The sequence below is a fragment of the Emydura macquarii genome, unplaced genomic scaffold (assembly GCF_026122565.2).
Source record: "Emydura macquarii macquarii isolate MOO-44397 ecotype Brisbane River unplaced genomic scaffold, CSIRO-AGI_Emac_v2 contig_799, whole genome shotgun sequence".
NCBI lineage: Eukaryota > Metazoa > Chordata > Testudines > Chelidae > Emydura > Emydura macquarii.
The window spans coordinates 1,752,449-1,775,092 of record NW_027130936.1 but is presented as its reverse complement, the minus strand read 5'-3'; the positions used below and the strand labels follow the sequence as shown (position 1 = coordinate 1,775,092).

Below are 22,644 nucleotides of genomic sequence, written 5' to 3'. Positions count from 1 at the left end.
GGAGACAGGGAAGCATAACTATGGCATTGCAGAAGGGAAAATGACTAGGGAACAACTACGTACATACTCAGTATATAAAATATGAGTTGTAAAGCCAGCTGTGGTGGATAGAAGCATGGTGCAGCAGGCTTCTTTTGTTTACAGATTCTCTCCAAGCAGCAGCAAACAATGCACATACTTTCAATTCAGTATCTGGGGATGCATCCTCTATCAGGGGATTGATTTTATAATCACAGGGGAATGGACTCTATAATCTAACAGGCTGTTTGCATCACTAACTCTTCCGATCACTCACACTGAAAGCCTATTGTTCCCCTAATGAGAGGACTTGTGCGGTAGGGACCCTTTGATAAGAGGCAGACAGGAGACCTCACTGCTGGAAGGGATTATTGCCGCAGGCAAGAAGACCTATGAGCTAGGAGTGGTCACTGCTGTCTGTCAGTCACCGAGGGAAGATGCAGCATAGCCACCAGCTCTGGACTGGTGCAAATAGCATCCTTTAACACACACCTTGAATTAAAATGGTGCTACTATAACAAGCAGCAGAGACGGGGAAGAGAGGTAGCTGCTGCTCTTGCAAAAATTGTTAGCTTTTGGGAACTTTCAGCTCTTGTAGCCAGACTAATGCATATTGTCTGGCTCTACCCTAAAGAGGGGACTTAATGTCTCAAGCAGACACCATGAAGTCCTGCTCTCCTCCTTCACTGCTAACAAGAACTTTGCAAATATTTAATCTATACAGCACGCACACTGATTACTTCAGCCGGAAAAATATCTAGAATAAGATTTTTCTAACAGATTAATTCTGAGTCACTGGATAATCATTAAAGGCTCATCAATATGTGCAATATCCATGCAGTTGCTAAGGGTGTCATAGTCTAGCCCCACTCACCTGAGGACTTATTTTAAATTAAATCCTGAGTTGAGATCTGCTGTAAGTTTATTGTATAATGTGCAGTAAAATCTGGGTCTAAACTCCTTTCACATGCCATTCCCAAAGCCCTTTCATTGTCTACTCTTTGCTTGTTGATCATTCTGAATTCAGAAGTAAACATGCACTAGTTATTCTAAATTAAAGCTCTCGTTAGCAACAAGCTTTAGTCACTGAACAGTCAGTTTTAATTCTCACTAACAACCTCATCAGCATTTCCCTGCTAGGGATTTTCAGGCTGTTCCAAAGTCTGATGAAACACCAGGAAGTTTTCACAATCGCTGTCTCAGCTGAACAAGCTCATCATCCCTCCTTAAAGGTGAAATCAAACAGTCAGCAGTAAATCTTGTTCCTGCAGGAGGGTGTGCCCAAGAAATGCTTACAACGTAACAGCCTAGAGATACAGAAATCTTTTTTTTTTTTTTTTGCTGTCTCCCTCATCTTCTCTCTGAAAATCTTCGTGGGGTTTCTTTTTAGAGGGGCGGATTTGTCGCTACTTAAAACTGCAAATATTTCACTTTGAAGCAAGTGGAACTTAAATCCCAAATAGGACTTCCCAATTTATTTTATTTTTTAAATGAAGTCAGGAAGGGCTGTCACTATGGTGCCCCTTCTGCTAGCTTCTCCCTAGATTTAAAAGGCGAGATCTTCATCCTACTACCTCCAGGCCATATCCATTGCATAAAAGGGCCAGAGTGGCATAAAGGGACCCAATGTCTGACTTTGGCAGGGGCCGTATCTCACTTTGTGCTGGCACAGGGCTTTAGCACAATGGGTCCTGACCTCTACTATTGAATATGAACACGAAGGGATACAGATGACGTTAAACATCTGTGCTTGTTTTCACATAACATTTCCACCTGTGACGTGTTTGATGGTTCATGGAACTGTCTGCCTGCATCTTCAAATGTGAAATATCATAACGGTCCTATTGTTCTACATATTAGAAGGGCCCGTACTTTAATAAAGGGGCAATAGCAACTAGTTTTAGTATTTAGGTTTGTTTTAAAACGTTAGACGCTTATACAGCCTACTATGAAAGACAGGTTTTGGTTCATTATTTTTTCATTTCAAGTACAACAATGGAACAGCAACACTAGATGACTGGATAAGAATCCACAAGTGAAACTGCTGCATCTAGTTTGACTGACTGAACTGAGCAAATTGCAAGAAGATATAAAACTTTAAAAAAATAGTGCTTCAGTTTAACAACTGTGGTGGCATTATACATTTCCACTGACAGACTATTGATAGGTGAGCGATAGAGGTAGAGCAAACTGAGTTTTAGGTTGACTGTGCTCTTTTATTGCTCTGCATCTTTCAAAATGGGGCTTGACCAAATCTCTCACAACAGAATATACTAAAGTAAAAGCATCAAAAGCTTAAGGCCACACTTACCATCAGAAGCACTGAAGTACTCAGGGTTCACAGAAGCATAAAGCACTCCATTGCCTAGTCTGTCGCTGTTCCTGTTAAAACACAAGTTGTATATTTTTTTCATCCTTAAAATACAACTAACATTTCAATCCACCTCCTTCCTTAGTTTTTCCACTGTTTGCTCCACCATGTATCCTGTTGCTTCTTACAGGTAGAGGGGCTTTAGGACAAGAGGAGAGGAGAACTGACTTAGTTGATCTAACAGAGTTTTTGTTCTGCCTGCATACTCCAAACACTGGCGACACCACCCACTGAGAAAATGGTCTGAACCATGAAATCGTCTTCATGGGAGACCCCTTCGCCCCCCTTCCCCAGTTCTGTTTCAGTCCTATTTACACCATATCTGCACCAGAGAAGAATGAATATGAAACATTTTAATGGGCTACGTTCACAAGTTTCTTTTTTCTTTATGGCGGAATGCAAATGCATCGATTCCAAGGTCAGAAAGTGCTATTGTGATGATCTAGTCTGAGCCCCTGTACAACACAGGCTGTCTCACTTCCCCAGAATGATTCCTAGACTATCTTTTAGAAAAACATCCAAAAGCTCTTCATCCAGGACTGATTAGATGATGATGTGCCATGAAGGTGATCTGTGCTCAGGATCAGCCTTGGAAATCCATGCTTTCCTATCTGGAGGAGGTTAGATGGTTTTGGATTATTTCTGGTTTTAAGAAACATGCTATTTTATGATCCAGTACTGACAGATTAATAAACTGCTACCAGGGCGCTGCAAAGGTGACCAAACATTTCATCCCCTGGGCTGAAGCAGAGCAGCAAGAAGGATGGCGGGGTTTGTAGAGGATAGAGGTTAGGTGACACAGGGGTGTCAATCAGTCAACCTATAAAGCTGGAGTAAGCAGTGCCAGTAAAAACTATCTAGCCACTGCATATACAGAGACTTGGTAAATGTAATGTGAAGTGAATTTAAACAGTAGGTAATGTGAGCTTTTTCAGTATGTATATCTGATGTGGGAGGAGGGATGATGTAAATCTCTACATGCAAAAAACAGCCAAGGTTTATTTAAATATTGGTGCAAATTCTAAATTTCCCTTTTTATCTTAATTTTAAAAAAAGTTCAGCAATTGTGACGAGGCTACTGAGATGTGAAATACCCAGTATGTTCCCTTGGACTGACTACACTCTGTCCAGCGAATAAGCATCAAATTGGGACGTTTGGAGTAGATTCAGAAAACCTTGGGAATTTGCCAGTATCAATCTGCAAGACACTTGAACAAATCTGAACTGAAGGAGGCTTTGTGGTTTCCAAAGTGATTCAAATTGTTGGTTAAACCTATGGTCTGTAAGAGTCTAGTTTTGCTATCACTGTCCAAATAGATATATTCCCAAAGGAACCCCCGAAGCATGGCCTGGTAATGAAAAGCTTCTCCACAACTCCCTCAGCAGACAGATAATCACTAGTAACTTGAAAATTTCTCTCCCTAGAAGAGAAAATCTGCTTTAGCCTATCCTGTATGGCCCCCCCCAAATGCCACTTTGCTTTCAAATTCAAACTTGTCCAATGGGCACAGAATTCAAAATGAATATTTCTTCCCCCAGTTTAGTCTCCCTTGAGAATGTATGCAAGATCTCACCTCTTTTTGTTAAAAACGTACAGCATTATCAACAACCCTCCAATGATCAGCAGGACTGCAACGGGAAGCACAATTATCAAGTGCAGGAAATTCCCATAGTCTGCCGCTGAAATAGACAAGAAAACAAAATTCTGATGTTGCGACAGAACCTCTACCAACACATGAGAGTTTTCAGCCTACACATTATGTTTCCATCCTGCAAAATCAGAGTCTTCAGTTTTTTGTTGTCTGTGGAGAAATTTCTTCAGGAAGACTCACTCCCTAACAATAAATGATGAGAGAACCAGAAATCTAAGAAAGAGAACAGCATTAATATTGTAAAGGAGCAGTGTTCTGTTTAATGGAGTTTTGGTCTGACTACATATGTTTAAGTTCTTTAAATGCTTATCCTTTTAAACTTTCTATATCTATATCTAGAGACAGCATGCATGCAAACATTTTGTTGCTCTAATTTCACTTTAAAATTGTATCAAAATTTGGTTTTGCTTTTTAAAAATTACAAATGGGAGAAGGGGACACATGGGTATTTTGCCTGGATATGCTGAGGGTAATAAATGTATCTGCTTTGCAAATAAGCAGAAACAAATATTAGACATGCAAATGTAGAAGAACAAGGTGAGATATCTACAGCAGCCATAAAAGCACTGGATGAAACTTATGTAATTCATTGTTTACCAATATGTTTATCTGTGTAAAACAGTTCCGTCATTTCCAGTATCACTACCCCTATTGCATCAACATGTTGATCTTCTGTCAAAGTGCCACTAGAGTTACATAGTAGGAAAAAACAGCTAAAAATGAAATTGTAAGAAAGCTCCTTGCAACTAAACTTTGCTTCTTGTATCTCAGTAATGTATACGGTAGGTGTTCCATGTTACAATATGAGTTCCAGATTCCGATTCATAATACTGCTGCATGGTTATTCCTAGCAGTGCATTTCCACCCAAGATTAGTAAACCACAGACAAAATTTACTGTTATTACTGTTTCTCTATAGACACACTAACCTATATACGTACATGAGTGCGCGCACATGCACAAGCGAAACAGAAGGCGACCTAGCCTCAAGAGATACTTTTTATTCATAGGTGCTGTCCAGTGAAGAGAATGCATAACAATTCCCAAAGAAACATCCACAACTGAGGAAGCATATGGAGAACTTAGGAAGGATATTCAGAGTCCCAATTATGCATGCAAACAATAGGAATAAGTGAGATAATTGAGGAAGTAACTAGTAACCATATATAGTTTGACACAACCTACAAAATTCCTCTTACGTTTTGGCTGTACGTAGAAAGACATTGGCTCAGTCCATGATCCATTTCCAGCTAGAGAGGTTGCCTGAACTCTGGCAGAATAATTTCCAGCATTTAGATGAGTTAGTTTGGCTCCTCCAAACTTCCTGTATTCCTCTCTAGAAACACATTCCCGTTTCTCCTGAAAGAAAAACAGCTTTTGTTACATGTAAATATTTTTATAGTTGTAATTCTCAGGAACCCAAGAAGATCACAGATTTTGCTGGGCTTTGCATTGCATTTATGATTTAAACTTGTTTCTTCAACTAAAATCAGAACAGTTCTCCCTTTGTGCAATTTAAGGATATTGGAATCCAACAATAGTAAAAGTAAGTAAAACAAGGGAGGGACTATAGCATACTGGCTAGAAATAGAGACAGTCGGGATTCCTTGTGTCTATTTCAAGCACCAACATAGCATGCTGGACAAGTCACTGAAATCTTCACCTGTCTGAAAATTAGGCATAATAATTAGAAATGGTCTCATGGTTATGTTGCAAGACTTAATATCTACAATTCCTTGAATGAAAGTTACTGCTTAAAAGCACTATTAAAAATAAAGGGAAAACTTGTTGCTATAAAATGACTACCTTTACAAATTTCCTTATTTTCCTTTAGCAAATAGTTAATAGCTACATTAGTATTTGCAGTTCTCACTATTCTTCCTTAAAGAGAATACCACCAATACTGACCACTGTGCTGTATTTGTACTATTCAGTATTAAAGTCTCTGCATCACTATATCAAAGCCTACCTTAAAAAAGCAAAGTATCTTTATTTCTTTTAAAAACATTCATGTTTAGAGGGAGAACTAGAAGGGGGAAGTTTGGGAAAGCTTGGAAGGAATACAAAATTTAGTTGTATTTTAAGTATTCAATCCTAAAGGTCCTTTTTATTTTCTTTTAAGTGAATGATCTCATTAATAAAGCAACTTCTGGGCACATGGGTCCCAAAGCACTCCACAAACTTTATCCAGACAAAAATCACCCTCCCAGCATGAAATCAAGTAGGTTTTTTTTTTGTTTGTTTGTTTTTTTTTTTAAAGCAATGCACACTAACACTTAATTTAGGAGATTAATTTAGTATGGGTATTGGAGAATAATGCTCAGATTCTTGTGAAAAGTAGCATGTAAACTTTCAATAACCACACATGTCCAGGACCTCAGCTTTAAATCACTGTGTTAAGACATTCAATAAATACTGACTCAAAGAAACAAAATCGAAAACGAACAAACAAAAAAGATTATTGTATTCACACCTCAATAGGACTTCCATCCAAGCATTGGCTCAGTCTGACTCTCTAAAGCATGTTGGGGCTGACCATGCCACATGCAGGAAGGCCAAACTACATGTGATATTACGTCAAAGAAATGTTTGTTTGTTTTTCTATTGGGTCAATCCTCACCTCTCCATGTTGCCCATATTTGATTTCATACATCAGTATCAATCCATTAGGGTTTACAGGTTCTGCCCACTTCAGGTAGACTGCATTATCTTCCTTGCCTTCCCACGTTACTGTTCCTGGAATGTTATCTGCTCCTTCTACAAAATAATAGCAAGAGCTCATGTACATGCACAAATGCCTGAGCAGCATTGCAGCCTGTCTGAGTCTGAGACAATTGCTAGGCCAAGCTATGTGAAGATATTAAAAAACAAAATTCCCAACTCTTCCATAGGAGTTAGAACAGCACAATATATATTGGTCAAATCCCCGCAGAGCAAGGAGTGTTTGCAGGAAGGCTTGCTGGAAAGATTACTATTGCCTGCACAATACTGCTACAGCTGATGCAGTGCACAGACCTAAAAATATCAGGACACAGTAAGCAATCGAATACAAAGTACAGGTTGAAGAATGTGATATATTAGTGACTGGTTCCTTCTCCACAGTACTCCCCATGGCAGCGAGTGAAAAATCATTCTAATCTAATGGATGAAGAAGGCCCAAAGTAGCAGCAGCAGGAATCCACGTCACAAGATGCAGAGCCAGAGGCTTGACAGGAAAAGCAGACAGGTTGGGGCGACGCACGGAGGTAAAAACTGGCTACATTGACATTGCTTCTGGATGGTCAGTGTAGGGACAATATCTGCAGTGTGTCCAGTCACGGCTCATGATGGAGAGACATCAGTGCTCTCTGCCTTATCCCCAGTACTTTTGTTTTTGGAAATGATTTGGTTGGCTGCCCGGGGCTATGAATACTGCTCCAGTCAAACAGAAAGGGAGACACTTTCAAACAAGACATGCACCAGGTTCAAAAGCCCACAAGATCATAAAGGCCTTCAATTCAGAGAATCACAGGCTAAGAATTTAGGAATATTTGTTTCCTTTCGCCTGATCTCGTAGATTTCCCTAATTACTTGAAATAAATAGTACCTCTGAACTGTACAGACAACGGCTGGATCTGGATTATGACAGTGTTTCCTTCCAGAAACAAAGCAAAACCACTACCATTTTGCATCAAAAAAGAAACCAGGCATCTGCTTGAGTTATGAGTGATGTCACTACATATGGGTTTAAACTGAAATCAACTCTGTTCTTCTCAGTAGATGAGCAATCTGTACAAGACCAAGCCTTACTACAGTGATTATAAACAGAGTTTCCATATTCTCTGCTTGAGATATGCTAGTTATTTGAGACTGGTTGGGAAAAGTGACAATATTGTGTCCATTCCCAGACTGGAGGAGTACACAAGCATTCCCTGGCAGAGGAAACATTTTATTTTCCTAGCAAACACTCATACTAGTAAAACTCAAATATTTGCAAACAGGCCAAAGTGAATTGATTAGAAACTGCAGAACATGTCAGGAAAGGCATATTCAATCCTCCTGCAACAGAGTGTCTGAGGGCTTCAGGGAACAATTTCCACTCACTCCCTGCACCTGTCCACAGATTCACAGAGTTGTCTGGGCTGATAATGGGGATTGTTTGCCTTTCTCTGGAGCACTGAGCAGTGCCATAGGCGGGAAAGCTGGACCCTGGATTTTATGGACCAACAGAAGGTGTTGATCCAGTATGACATTTTACAATTCTCATTTAAAAATGTATTTATTTTTTGCAAAAAAAAAAAATAAATAAATAATAATAATAATAGGATGGAGATTCCACCCCTCTCTAGGTAACCTCTTCCAGTGCTTCGCCACCCTCCTAGTGAAAAGGTTTTTCCTAATATCCAACCTAGTTCCATAAAAAACCCTATTGTTGTATATTTGGTTTTCAAAGCTTTGTCTCTCAGAGTATCTAAGATACATGTATCACCCTGAAAATAAAATGTAAAGTTTGAAACTCTGGAGATCATACCTGCAGGCATGGTTCTCGCAAAGACAAAGTTCGAAGCACTGCAGCCAAGTGTCTCTGCTTCATGGTTGCAGCTGTGAATATCAATGCGGTAAAGAGTAAAAGGCTGGAGATGGGAGATCAGTGTCCTCTCCCGGCCTTCCACTTTATCCTCATGGAATAAATATTCCATCTCGTTCTCCTCCACATCAGACACGTTGGCAAAGTGATCTGGCACTGTTGTGTTCCTGTGCCTACTGGCAAGAGTGGTGTTTGCAATTTGGAACACATCCCTGCGCTTCCGGTCAGGTCTGCAGAGAACAAAGGGCAATATATGGAAACAAGTCATTTTTATGTATTAAACTTCTCAATAGCCCATCAGAGAAGGCAAGAGAAAATGGCAAGTCAGGAAATAGGAAACTAATCACCTTACAGATAGACTATAAAAATGAAAGAATAAGGAAACTGCAAGGAAGCCACTAGCTGGACTTCATTCTTTATCTGAATCTGCTGCATGTTCAAGCACATCCCATTTCTGACTGTTCTGGAAATAGACCAAAGCAATCTTTGAGACCTAAATTCTGCCCCAAGATAAGCATTCACAACTTCCACTGTGCAAGCCCCACTGAGGTCAATGTATTGAATGGCAAAAATGGGCCCAAGGTTGTTATATAAGCAAACTGGTTCCCTATTTAATGATGGTGATGCTAAAGGCTGCGCTAGAGGCTCAAAATAAAATTAGATGGTACAGATTTAAAAGCCAAAAACATCCAAAAGCCTATTGGATTAAAATTGTAGAGCTCCATTTTTTAATTTTCTGGTTATGATGAAAATATAGTAATTAAAAACTGCTTAATTTACTGTGTTGAGGAAGCAAACCAGGATGTAAACTAAAAAGTGTGGAAGGTAACAGCCATGCCCTTATGACAATCAGCACACTATCTAGCGCAGATGTATACGGAAATGAGGCCACTAGGCAGCTTTGCAAATCAGCAGCCCAATGAGCACTTCTCAACACAGAATGAGCTAAACATCAACCAGTGTGCACTAGAGGCTTGATTTTCTTGCACTACTCTGTGCTTTACTAGCAATAATCAGTCACTGGACATGTTTGGCTTTTAAGATATGTTTGTTAACAGCTTCTTTGTTCTGTAAGGGAAGTGGTGAGCAAAGGAGTGAGAGCATCCTGCTCGCACAATAAACGACATATAAAAAAAATACAGAAAATAGTATGTACATGCCTCAGAAAAGAGCTTTTTGATTTTGTCTGTAAAGTTGCATGAGCACCTACGGAACCATGGAAATAAAACAAACATTTGTCATAACCTACGTACTGAATTAAAAAATAAGTGCTCTACAGCAATGATCCTGCAGTTTCTGTCGTTTCATGTTTTAGGATTGACAGTGCCGACAGGCCTGTGTGTCAGTATAATCACTAACATGGAGCCAAGGTGTAAATGATAGAGTGAATGCAGCCACCGCACATCACAACTGCACATCAGAGGTGTCACAGGTTCTTTCGTTTGGGATCTGAGTCTTTGTTTCGCACAGGAACGCAGACCACATAAGCAGGCTGACAATTTCCAGATCCTCCAATCCTAATCAAAAGGGGTCTTGGTTTTGATCTGAAGTACCAGATCACCCAGAGAGTGAGGCAGGGAGAGAAATCACGGAAGAATCCACACCAAAGAGATTTCTTTTATTATACCTCATCTTACATTATACCACTTATACAATGATGGTCTCTTACTAGGCCAGTGCTGAGTCTATTGAATTACTACAGTGAGGTCATGATTTCAACACATTCCCTATCAAGAAGTGGGCATGATGACTACAATAAGTGTTCCCATCAACCAGGAAACGTATTAGATGACAGAAGTAGCTTACTATGAAATAAAGAGTCTCAGAACATCCAGCCATATCAAAGAGTTCATCAGAGCTGCGTGCCAAACAACTATGGGCACCTTTGGTTTTGAAATCTAGTGGCAGAGGCTGAATGAAATTCTTAAGGCATTCATTAAGATTCCCTCAAATCCTAATGAGTCTCAGGTAGCACACGTGTGACTCACACGAGGCAGGCAAAACACAGCACAGGAATCAACTGATAAATACAAAGACAAGAGAAGGACTACTCTGTGTTATTGAGCAACAGATGCGAGCAACATACCCACCCATGCCATCAGCTCAACGCAGGGCTTGTCTATAGGAACAGAGGCAAGCTGGGGTACAAATCTACTTCGCATCTGCCATGCGCTAAATTGCTACTTGGGTCCTACTGCTGCACTCCACAAGTTCCCCTGGTGTGGTGGGCCGACCTCCCATTTCAACAGCTGGGTAGATCATAGCACACTAGGAAACTCTTAGTGCGAGGTGGCAGTAAGCGACATCTTACATGGCAGGCTGGCGCAATGTAGATTTACACCCCAGCTCGCTGTGAACCAACTGTTCGCAGAGACAAGTTCTTAGTAATTCTACAGCAGGAAATAGGAGAATTTCATAGTGAACGCAAGCACACACCTTCTCTTTGATGATTAGTATCACTGGAGAAGTTACTAGGCCTGTTTACTGTGCTTTGGTAGAATCATCATTCATCCCCTTACTCCACTGCAGAGAATAAACCTTTGGACCAGCAAAAAAGAACACAGATGGTTGCTCCTGAATTAGAGAACATTTGCGCAGATGTGTGACAAAAAGCCGTGAGTCTGAAAATAAAAGTCAACCACAAAGTCACATGTTGATGCAAGAGCACAGCCTGGTGACCAAAGAGCCAGACGGCATGACTTTACGTACCACTACCTTTAGAGGATGGGTTAAGATTCACTCTTTGACGGTCTTCTGAAAAATTTACAACAGGGTCCTACATTTATTCTGAAAAAACTTAAAATTAAATAAAAACACAAAATGCCTAGGCGAAAAAATGCAGTCACGTTAGGGAAAGACAGACTCACAGATTAACCACAAGGCAAACATAACTAAAATACTGAGGGATTTGACATCAATGACTTTCTGTCAAGCAGCTGTCGGCTTTGCTGGAACACACAAATGAGGAAAAAGTAGTACCCAAAAAACTAGACAGACAAAAATAAAGGAAGGTCCTGGCAGAAAATACATAAAAATCCATCTATTCTTAGGGAGGAGGGGATAGCAAACAATGAGAAAATAGAATCACTGAAAAGAAAAAAGGAGAGCTTTAAAAGAAATGGATATGTCAGTGCAAAATCTAATTATTCTTCTTAAAGTGTGTCTACACTACATACATTACAGCAGCAGCAGCTGTGTCACTGCAGTGCTGTAACACAGGAACATCCTAAATCGATGGGGTTTTTTGTTTTTTTCCAATCGATGTCGTTAAATCACCTCCCCTAGGGTAGCTAGGCCAATGGAAGAGTTCTTCTGTCAACCTAGCCCCATCTACCCTGGGCTTATGTTGATCTAATGACGGTGCTAAGGGTGTGAAATTTTTCTCATCCCTGAGCATTGTAGTGAGGTTGATTTAATTTTTAAATGTAGACCAGGCCTCTGACTATGTGCTAATTTTAAAGTTATAGCTTCTCAGCTGTTGAGTGTTAACTCGGTGCTCGCTAGAGAACAAAAGGAAAGATGCCCAGTAATGGTTCTTACAGTGCTGTAAACGCAGCTCCAACAGTAATAAAAATGATCTTGTCCCAACCCTACCCTTCCTGCTGCAATCTTGTACAGTGGGCCCTTTAGAAATCACAAACAGGCCAGGGCAGGATGATGTAACGACACACACATATACTGGTTTTTAAGCAGCCTGAAAACTGCATGGTCAGATCCTTTTATTTCCACGCTGTGCTTCTTTCATAACATCCCAAAGACAGGCAAGACCCAGGTAGAATGCTGGAAACATAATACACTTCTAATGAGACTCATGTTGGCACATGAATTAACTTCCCCCTCAGGGAAAGAAAAACGGAAAAAAACCAGACATCTGCAAGTAACAAGTTGCTCAGATTTGTTCCATGGAGAAATCTCACATTTCCCTGACATTCAGACTTCTGAAAAGTCACTTAACTAACTCAGCTATTTACAAGTCTCATATCTTATCTGATCCTGCTGTTAAATCACTGAAAAGAAAAATATACTGATTATGAAAGCAAGCTGAGATTTGTGTGTGTGTGTGTGTGTGGGGGGGGGGGGGGGGGGGAAATGGGGGAAGAGAACAGTAAAGCATTCAAGGCTTTCTTATGAATTGCTCCCATTTAAATTTCAAAACAGTGCAAAAATACAGCATGTAAAAGTTGCTAGTAATTTGTTACAGCCTCTGTTCAAGGTTTATTTTTCTCTCTCTTTTTTTTTTTTATTAGTCCAAGAAATTTTAACACCAGAAAAATTGAATGTGATGTTTCAAATGCCTGAAAGTTTTGGTTAAACAGAATTTTTTTTTTCCTCTATAAAACTAATACGTCACTTCAGGCAATTTATAACTTGCATGTGGTTTCCACTATCCACACAGTGGGCCAAAATGCGAATTCGTTTACATCATAAGGTGCTGGCTCAGGATTGACACAACCCCTGGTGAGTTCAGGATCTGGTCTGCTAATTTATCAGTAGTGCAGGCAAAATTGGAGTGAATCTACAACAGCTCAGGACCACAACAAGATGCTATCACCAAGAAGCAATATGATGTATTATTTGTATTGTGGTAGTGCACAGAGATCTCAGTCAAGGTCAGTGACCCATTGTGATAGCTGCTGTACAAATCCTGGGGTGAGCATGGTCCCTGCACCCTGAAGACCTTACATCAGCGATACTCAGACTGAGGCTCGAGAACTGCAAGTGGCTCTTTAATGTGCCTTTGCAGCACGTGATATTAAAACAGTGTGTGATTTAATTATTAACCAATCAGGATGCTTTTACTATGTTATAACCAACTGTAGAATCCTTGGCCAGGCATCTTGCGGCAAGATTATTATGTAGAATATTTACAGCATATCTCTCTCTCTCTCTCACACACACACACACACACACACACACACACACACACACACACACACACACACACACACACACACACACACACACACACACACACACACACACACACACACACACACACACACACACACACACACACACACACACAGAGAGAGAGAGAGAGAGAGAGAACACCAGAGAGAGAGATGGGTAACGCTCATCACTAATTTGGCTCCTGAACCACTGAGGTCTGAGTATCGCTGCCTTACAGTCTAAGAGTGTCTTAAATAAGATTGTTACAAGTTAAGTTTGAGAACAGAATCATTTTCTTTATGATTCAGTCTTATTCTGTCATGAAGACCACACCTTAGTATGCTCCCAAGTCCTGTTTAACATTAACTGCACCATATTCCTCACCAGCCAAAAGAGACAATGAGACTACATGCACGATCTAAAGCAGACTGCTTACATAGTAGCATTACAGCTACACACAGTATGCTGGCCCTATGATCGAATTATCTTAAGTAAAAACAGCTTTCATGAGAGGTAAATTAGAAACTCAAGTATCAAAACCACTGATGAATTCAGTAATACCTGCTCCATGATGCCATATAAAAAGGAGTTTAATAGCTATGTTTCCACTTAACATGTAAGCAGCAGCCTTTATCCGTAGAATATAAAAAGAATAGTTAATGGGTTTTGTGCTTTAAGATAGAATAGTAAAGTATATAGCTTGGGAAAAGGGCTGGAAGGACCTGATAATGGCTGTCCGGGTGCTAGCACAGCACAAATAGAGGGCAAACATAAAAACAAAAGCTGACCAGAGCTGACTACACCTGGCTAAGTAACACTTGAAAGTGCCTACAAGTCAGGATGACTCAGCAGAAATGCTCACTGGTTGGTTACATACTGATCAAGCTGATCAGTTTGGTGATCAGCCTGTGAGTACTTAAACCCAGAAAGTCAGTTGCACTTTGGACTGCAGCCCGCTGGGATCCTCGGTAGCTGGACTGAGCCCTTCTATGAACCAGCAGCATCCAAAGAATGGGTAACACTTATCAGAGTCGACTCGGCCCAAGGGGCTTAAAGAGAGAAGCATTTTTGGTAATGTATGAAAGTACACGTGCTTTAAGATAACAAACACACACCTGTCTGTTTATCTGTCTGTGAAGAGTAACTAGGATTTTACAAGTGACCATCTGTCTGTAAGCACGAGGTAGTAAGTAATAGAATTGTGTACTATAAGAGAGAGTTGGCAAGCAACCATCTGTCTGTAAACACAGTTTACAAACGACCATTTATCTGTAAACATGAGGCAATAAGTAGTGAAATTGTACAAATGACCATCTGTCTGTAAACAGATCTTTGTATCTTTTTCTGATTTTGCGTTTGTGTTAGTTATGTCCATGTACTTTGTTCTTTACTAATGAATAAATAAATGAGCAATATTTCTTTGGTTGAAACCTTGTTCGCATTCTTGTTCGGTCACTCCCGCCCCTCGGCTGAGGCAACTCCTCTGCTTCCAGAGACCCACACTCCTAAAGCTAAGACCTTTCAGGCTGCTCTGAGTCCATGTTATCATGAAAGAGTAGGTACATTTAATTCTTGGTTACAGTCAAAGCCCAGGAAACCAATACACTCTCCTTGATTAGTGCAGAGATATGAATTAGAAAGGACAACCATTTCAAATTCTGCAATGCCTCAATATTTCCTTAATTTCCAAACCAGATATATCTTCAAGTTGAGTTATCTAAGCATTTAAAAGGTCAGTTACAGAAAAATCATGTTAGAAGCCAGTTCTTTGCCACAAGCTGATCATCCTTGAAACCCTTACAGGTGAAGAGCACCTTAAATGGCCCTTGAACTGACAAAGGAACAACCACAAAAAGGTTCTTGAACAACATAGATAAGGACTATTATCATTAGTTAAAACGGAGAGAGACAGAGGAAAAAAAATCAGTGAAAAAGAGAAGCTGTGAAGTAGAAAGACTGCAGATCACCCTCCCTCCTTATGAGGCAGCATTTCTGTGCTTAAGGTTCCATTCAAAAACGTTTCCATGTGTCAATACTGAGGGCCCCAGGTGGCTCGCTCCCCCCTGTGAAGAGAGCAAAGATCCAACTTCTATTACCTGGGCACGAAGATGGAGTTATGGAGGAAGTTCTCAAAGACTTTGCGGTACTCTGCTTCCTCTTTCTCAGCTTGCTTCTCGGCCTCTGTCTTGGGACAAGCACAGCAGGGTCCTTTCTCCCCCCCACTCCCGTCTGGCTTGGTGGGTTCAGTTGCTTCTTCTGTATCAATGGTCCCATCTGCATATCTCCGAATTGGGACTTTATCTTTAAAAGAAAAGACCAGATATTGAGGCTTTTCCCTTACCACCAGTGGGTGCAATTCACGATCCAGGTTCTATCCTTCCCCCTAGAATGGCTGTTAGTCACAGAAACAACGGAGAGCAAGTAGCTGCAGCTGCATGTGCTGGCCATGTGAATAATATGAATCTCAGGCATGTTAACACATAGCTGCTTTCAGCTCCCTTACCTTTGGAGCAGTAGTTATGCCGGTAAAGATAACTGTCCTGAGGCTGTTGCTGCCACCGTACAATATAGTAAGACAGGTTGCCATTGGGGAGAGAGGGTGGATTCCATTTCACTATTAGCTGACAGGAGGCATTAGATGCTGAAATAACATCCAGTGGGATAGATGGCACTAGGGGAAAAGGAACAGGAAAAAATAGGCATTTACACACAACTCATATTGAAAGATAAAAAGCTGAGAAACAAAGCCTTGATTAACCGTTTTGTGCATCACTCTGAAAAACAGCTCGTCCCACCTCTCAGGAACCAATAATTCTGCTGACTCCCCCCCGGTTAACAGATGGAGAAGTTTTAAAAGCCACCACCCTACAGCAGCGATCCGATGTTGTATTCAACAACTTTCCTTAACGTGTAAGGGCCAACTTTTGCAATCCTTAAGCCAGCAAAGCTACCATTACTTTCCAAAGTAATGCTTGAATAATGACCACGCAACTTGGCCTGAAGTCTGAAACAGTGCCCTGGTAAGCAAGTTAATCACATTCTGATTTCCTTACTCCATATAATCCAATTTCTGCACAGTTCTAACAATGTACCATATTTTTTAATTGCCGCTTTCTGAATAAAAGCAATGGTTTATGCAAAGAGCATTTAGAATGCTATAACCTGAGGTTTCATATGGGAAATTATGAATGGCATTGTGTTGAGAGAGAAATGTAGGGGGTGGAGTAAACAAACCACAGCAACAAATTCATAACAGCAGATCTGTGTGATAAATTTTGGGGTGATACAACATCCAAAAACATACAAGGACATTTCTTAAAAGGTCTGATCAGAGTGACGTTCTAACTGGTCGCCCCACCTCTATGTTGGCTATTTTACAGAATGTATATACCGTCATAAGAGGCAAATCCCACTGGGCAACTTTTTCTAATTATTTGACTTAATTCTCTCCTTGTCAGAGTCACACTCTGAAAATAGACATCTTGTATTTTTGCTGTTATGCTATATGAACAACAGTGGCAGTTCTCAGCTAGCGTTTGTATAGAATAAATTGGGGGGAAAAAAGTCAAAATATAGAGGGTGTGTTTTCTCCTGATTTTGAGCAAACAAAAACTTGAGTTGTCTCAGTTAGCATTGCCAGGGACTTGTTGAATTCAACGCTGAAAAACACGTGCCTCTCTCTCACCTGTCAAGGGATAAGCATTGAAAAAGGCTCTTTATCAGTTGTGCAAGAGTCCCTTTCACCAATGCAGCATCATCAACTTTGGCGTCTCTACAGCTTAAGGTCTCCAATGCGTACTCCAAGGCAAATTTATATTGCATGCACTAGAAAACCAACAGCTTTAGAATAAGAGCAAAACCTCGATTGCTTTAGAAGATATAGGGCAAAAAAAGTGACTTCAAATCCCATAACAGTTTTTTAAAATGCACGTAGGGTTACACACGCTTGTATTTCACCTATCATACACAATTTGGAACACAGCCAAGATTAATAGCTTTTTTCCAGGTAAACAGGATGATCTGATGTTCAGTGCCTTCCAAAAGTTAATTTAAAGGCAAGCAACATGCTTGTAGATTTCAAAATTATGGTCTATTCAAAAGGCAGCAGACACTTAAAGGTAGCAGCCAGCTTTTATCTATATCTGAGTAGGTGTTTATACCATGCACCTCACTGTACTTTCTGGGTACCTGAACTTCTCCCATTTCTCGTTTCAGAAATTACTATATCAGGCTATTTGGTTTTTTAATAATTCATCTTCGATGCCAGATTAGTTAAAAGTCCCATTAATTTTGAGAGCTTTTTGTAGACAAAAGGTGGAGTTGAACGGAACATGTTCACCCAGTGCTGTGTTGTACTGGTCCGAGTTAAAGGCAAGTACACAAGTGTGAAACAACAAATACCCTGTGTTCCTCTCTGTATAGCTGACAGACAGACCCTTGTCCGCCCTCACTGCAATGTTTTCTGGGAAGAATATCACAAATGACCTTAAGTGAGACTGCAATGTATTTAAAATGCATGGGGGCCCCTCTAATGGATTTCCTGAGTAACAAGAATTTAAAGTTGTTCATGTTTTCCAATGCACTTAGTTTCTTCCACAATCCAGGGCTAATAAATTACAGATGCAGCTTTAAAGCTCCATCTGAGTGGGTGAAAGCCCAGCCTGTTGACACCTTTACAGTGCCACGCATCACGGACATTACCTGCAGCATTGGTGCGTATATAGACTATTTCACTCTTTGCTCCATGGATGTGGTGGTTCTCCATCACTGTGAGAGTAACAGCCTTGACATAAATGGCATACTGAGTCCAAGGTTTCAGTCCCTGCAATAAAATCCCAGGGTTGTTCTCTTTGTTGGGGGGCAGATCAACATCCACCATGTTCCAGCTATTCGATCCGCAAGCATCTTGCCCATCATATTCTGTAACATTCTTGAATGGTCTGAAATAGGAAAAGGAAATGGCACTGATCGTACTTCTACTTCCTCTTAAAAACACCCGAACATGGACAAGGGAATCTCACATCAGCCGCAGACCAATGAAACTAAAAAAAAAGTTTGTTTGTTTTTTATAAAAATTCCCAGAGCCTAGATTTGTCTTTTATTTCTAATGGCTATAAAACTAGGCATTCAGATTTAACTGCAGGATTTAGCCTCTGTCAACTGTCAGGCATTGCGAAGGAGATAGGTACTCATTGCTTACTTCCCCTTCCCACATAAGGAGAGCTATTAGATAATTTATCAGCATGAACAACTATCTTCAATTCAATCACTCCCTTCTAAAGGAGAGAGAATGTGTAACTGTTGTCAGCAGAGAAAAAACAGAAACAGAAACAGTCAATGATAGGCCAATAAGCATTGGAGAGAAGAAACCTGCATAAGGGTATCTAGCATTACACAATGGGTAGATTAGCCAAACTAATATTCCCTTCCCCGTATAATGGAATAATAAAAAGTCCTTATTTCTCCTTCTATAAATACAACTAGCCACAAAACAATAAAAAATTGCTAGTATCTTGTGGTAGAGGTGATAAGCCATAAGATCGAATCATATTCACATGTAGGTACAGAAGAAAATGTCATGCACTCAATATAAATGTGCTGCGTTACACAGCTGCAGATTACTGTGTCAACTAAAATGTAAACTAAGAACACTGACTCATTGCCCTAGCTTACTCTCAAAAGCAGACAGTGAAATGTTTCTGACTTTATATTTGCAGGTTATCTAGGCACAAACTAAACAGACGTGACTCAGAATAATTACTGACAGTGGTAGAATTTTAGCCGCAAAAATCCAGATCTCGCTACTACTTTGACTGGTAGCTCTGAAGCCTACTGGCTGCTTTCGTTCTTGACATTAGGCAAACACCCAATTATAATTTGTACATTTGATTCATTTTAAATTGTATTATTGGTACAACTCTATACAAAGGTATTATTTTTATTTAATGACTATTTAGCATGGACATGTCAACACTGAAGGCACACCATGTTACAGACTCATGGTGATGGGGCAATAAACTTGTTTAGATAATATTGTGGTATTAATAGAAATCCAGCTTCATTTGCTCACAACATAGCTCCAGGACGTTGCTCACTGTGATTCGTCTCAGTTACTTCTCTCTCTTTTCAAACCAGATTCTCAGTGTAGCTGACTGATTTAATAGGTTTCTCGTTGGAAGCGTTTCTTTGCTCTCCCTTACTATTACTTCCACAGAGACTGTGGAACAGCTCTGGACAACAGAGAGAAAATCTGGTCTGAGATTAGAGACAGAATGGAGTAGGGAAAGGACCACAAAAAGGCAGATTTAGTCCCTTCGTGAGTGGTTGATGTACCAAAAATTGCTGGCCAGTGTGGACACAGGCAATAAGTCCCCTCTAGAAAAGTTGCTTAAGTAGCAGATGAAATGGGAACATGGGTCAGAAAATTTTTTTCATTTTGGAGGAGAAAGAGAAATGAGCCTAAATCGTATTTTGGAGCCAATCATTTCCCAAAGCACTCGAGTGCAGGGGACAGAGAACGTGTGTTCATTAGGATTTCAGCTCTGGTTCAGGCCCATCCCCGATACAAAGGGATCTGTATGCGTGCATGTTGTGGGGTGGGAGTCAGCTCCCCCCTGTACCTTACCCCAATCCTCCATCAGCAGCAGCTATCAATGCAACAGCCTGTCCAGTCTAGATAACCTAAATAACCCAGAACACAATTAGTTACAACTCAGGCTCCAAACCAGAACTCCAAACTGTGTCTCCAATCCCGCCAGTGTCATGGCTGGGAGAAGAAAGGGCTAACTGGCATATAAGCACACGTATTATTGAGAGATTCCAATAAATGCAGAAAAGCACCCAGATAATGGGCAAGCCTTTCCTATCACTTGGGATTTCTTTTTATTTGAAAGTTCCCCCTGAATTTTTTTTTGGGGGAAAAGCCAGAAAACAGCCCCTACACGACTCTCTGTTAAGAGGTACTTTGGGTATGGTACCTAGTGTCCAAACAGAACCTTGAAAGGAAGGAGCACTTGAGGATGAAGTGAGTACACTGCACAGAATAAAAATTGCCCAAGGGACTTTGACTCACTTTATTCAGCCAATAAACATACACAGTCAAGAGAGAAACCCTACCCACTGTGCCTGTTATCTCCCGAATGACATCACTAGTCTCTGAACACGCATACTCACGCCTCTTTGTAGTAAACAGTGAAGCTAATAAGATCTCTATAATCTGGAGGGCGATACCGCTCCCAGGTGAGCTTAATCCGGTTCTTCAAAGTAGTGTTGGAGACAAAATTCAGAATGTGGCTTTCACCTACAGCATAAACAAATGACAGTTGGTAACCGTGGCCAGGTTAGTTCAATTCACATCTTAGTTATTGGGTTTTGTTGCGTTTCTTAATACTGTGTGCTTCGGTGTTATCTAGTTTAGGGGTCTTGATAGCATCCACCGCCATTGTACTGCAGGAACCTACTATTTGCTACTTTTGTTCTATTTATTCCAAAATCCTTAGAGAGAGTTCAGTAACTTTAGGATACATGGAAACACGTACTTTTAAAAAAAAATATATAACGTTTTTATGTGTGTGGTTAGAATGCTGGCAAAAGGTGATCAAGATTGTCTCTGGGAATGAAAGTCCTGTTTATCTACAGGACCAGTACAGAAACACTACAAACTTCCTTCTACTATTCTGTTTATGAGTTTAAATGCTGAGTTTAAGTGAGCAGTCTCCAGGTTAAAAGGAAAGACCAGCTTCTATGGCCCATGCAATCTCTGGCAACTGCACTAGTATTTTTTGAATTCCTATTTATTAGGCACTGGGATGAGAACTATTAAACTCATTTCATATAATAGCACAGCCATTTGATGGCAGCAGCTTCCAGTCGCTATACTACACGGGGCTGGATTTGAGCCAGCAACTTAGAGATGAATAGCCATCCAGTCCTGAAACAAAACAGTGCTTTAAAAACGTAATTCTTGGACTGAGAACTTGTGTGTGAAGTGTCAACTGTGAGTGAGTTTTAACATCTTAGTAGAGCGCTCTGAAAAATAAAGAGGTTTTCACCCTCATGTATGCTGGCACTGCTGGTGCTGCTATCTTTTCAAAGGCAATTTAGCTTTTGTTAATTCTCTCCTTTTTTCCCTTTTGAGAGTCAGAAAGCTTTTTGTAATAGTTTTAAGGAACAGGCAGTGGCTGGCACTAGGCTCGTAGTGGTAGGGACTGGCTGTGCATCTGTAACTCCTCCAGGGCTGTGAGCACTCAGTCTATTGAATGTAAGCACACTCCTTCCTTTGCACAATGATGATCTGCACCATCTGCATTTACGCATCACGCCGAAAGACATTCCGCCGCGTACGTGTCCTAGTTTTGTAAACACCGTCCAGCACAAGGGGGTTTTACTTATAAACATGATATGCTTTAATTTACTCATTTCCAAGAACACCACAAACAACCTAACAGACAAAACATATCATCAGCTGTAGGAGTCTTGGGGCAAAGCCAGGCCTGCAAACCCTATTTTCTTTGCAATCTTTAAATGACAGATAGATTTTAGATTTGTTTGTAAATCAAAAGGCCTGATCCAAAGACCACCAAAAGCAGCAGGAGTCTTTCCATTGACTTCAATGGGTTTTGGATCATGCCCTTTATGACTATGTTTCCGTAGAGCCCCAAAACAGACACAAAAGGCATTGTAACTCTGAAAAATTGTAGAACTAACGGGAAATATTTCTCTCAAATTATTCTCTGTTTGACATGGAAACAAATCACAGCAGATTTATTCTAATGAATATTTCTAGAAACTGACAAGCAGGAGTACTCACCAGCAGAGGCCAGCCAGAAGTACGAAAATAGAGCAACCTATTTTGCATTAAAATAAATAGGCACTGAAAAAAGATTTTGCAGTCTCCTCAGTATCAGGAAACTAAACAGATATTTCCCTCTCCCCCTAATATTTATGATGGCATGGATCTGTCTTGTAAAGAAAGTGGTGGAAGCTCCATCATTGAAGACATTTAAAACCAGATTATACCACAAATAAGGGGGAAAGATTACTTTGTGAACGATTGTGGTGTGGTAAAGCGATGGAATTGGGCACTCTCAAACTCTTTTGTGATATGGACTTTTTTAAATGGTCTCCCATAGCTACATCAATCACTGT

At 40.4% G+C, this 22,644-nt stretch overlaps 1 protein-coding gene across 3 annotated transcripts in view; it reads right to left on the bottom strand.

The window, feature by feature from the left end:
* The window catches only part of LOC137149665 (insulin-like growth factor 1 receptor), a 267,209-nt gene that overhangs the window by 35,390 nt on the left and 209,175 nt on the right, over nucleotides 1-22,644 (bottom strand). For all 3 annotated transcript variants that reach the window (XM_067543216.1, XM_067543217.1, XM_067543218.1), the window contains exons 7-15: nucleotides 20,671-20,797; nucleotides 18,199-18,437; nucleotides 16,001-16,168; nucleotides 15,594-15,798; nucleotides 8,551-8,837; nucleotides 6,661-6,797; nucleotides 5,240-5,399; nucleotides 3,964-4,069; nucleotides 2,330-2,400 (exon numbers count right to left, since the gene is read on the bottom strand). In XM_067543216.1, coding sequence (XP_067399317.1) covers nucleotides 2,330-2,400; nucleotides 3,964-4,069; nucleotides 5,240-5,399; nucleotides 6,661-6,797; nucleotides 8,551-8,837; nucleotides 15,594-15,798; nucleotides 16,001-16,168; nucleotides 18,199-18,437; nucleotides 20,671-20,797 — 1,500 coding nt within the window. The remainder of the gene's footprint in view (nucleotides 1-2,329; nucleotides 2,401-3,963; nucleotides 4,070-5,239; nucleotides 5,400-6,660; nucleotides 6,798-8,550; nucleotides 8,838-15,593; nucleotides 15,799-16,000; nucleotides 16,169-18,198; nucleotides 18,438-20,670; nucleotides 20,798-22,644) is intronic.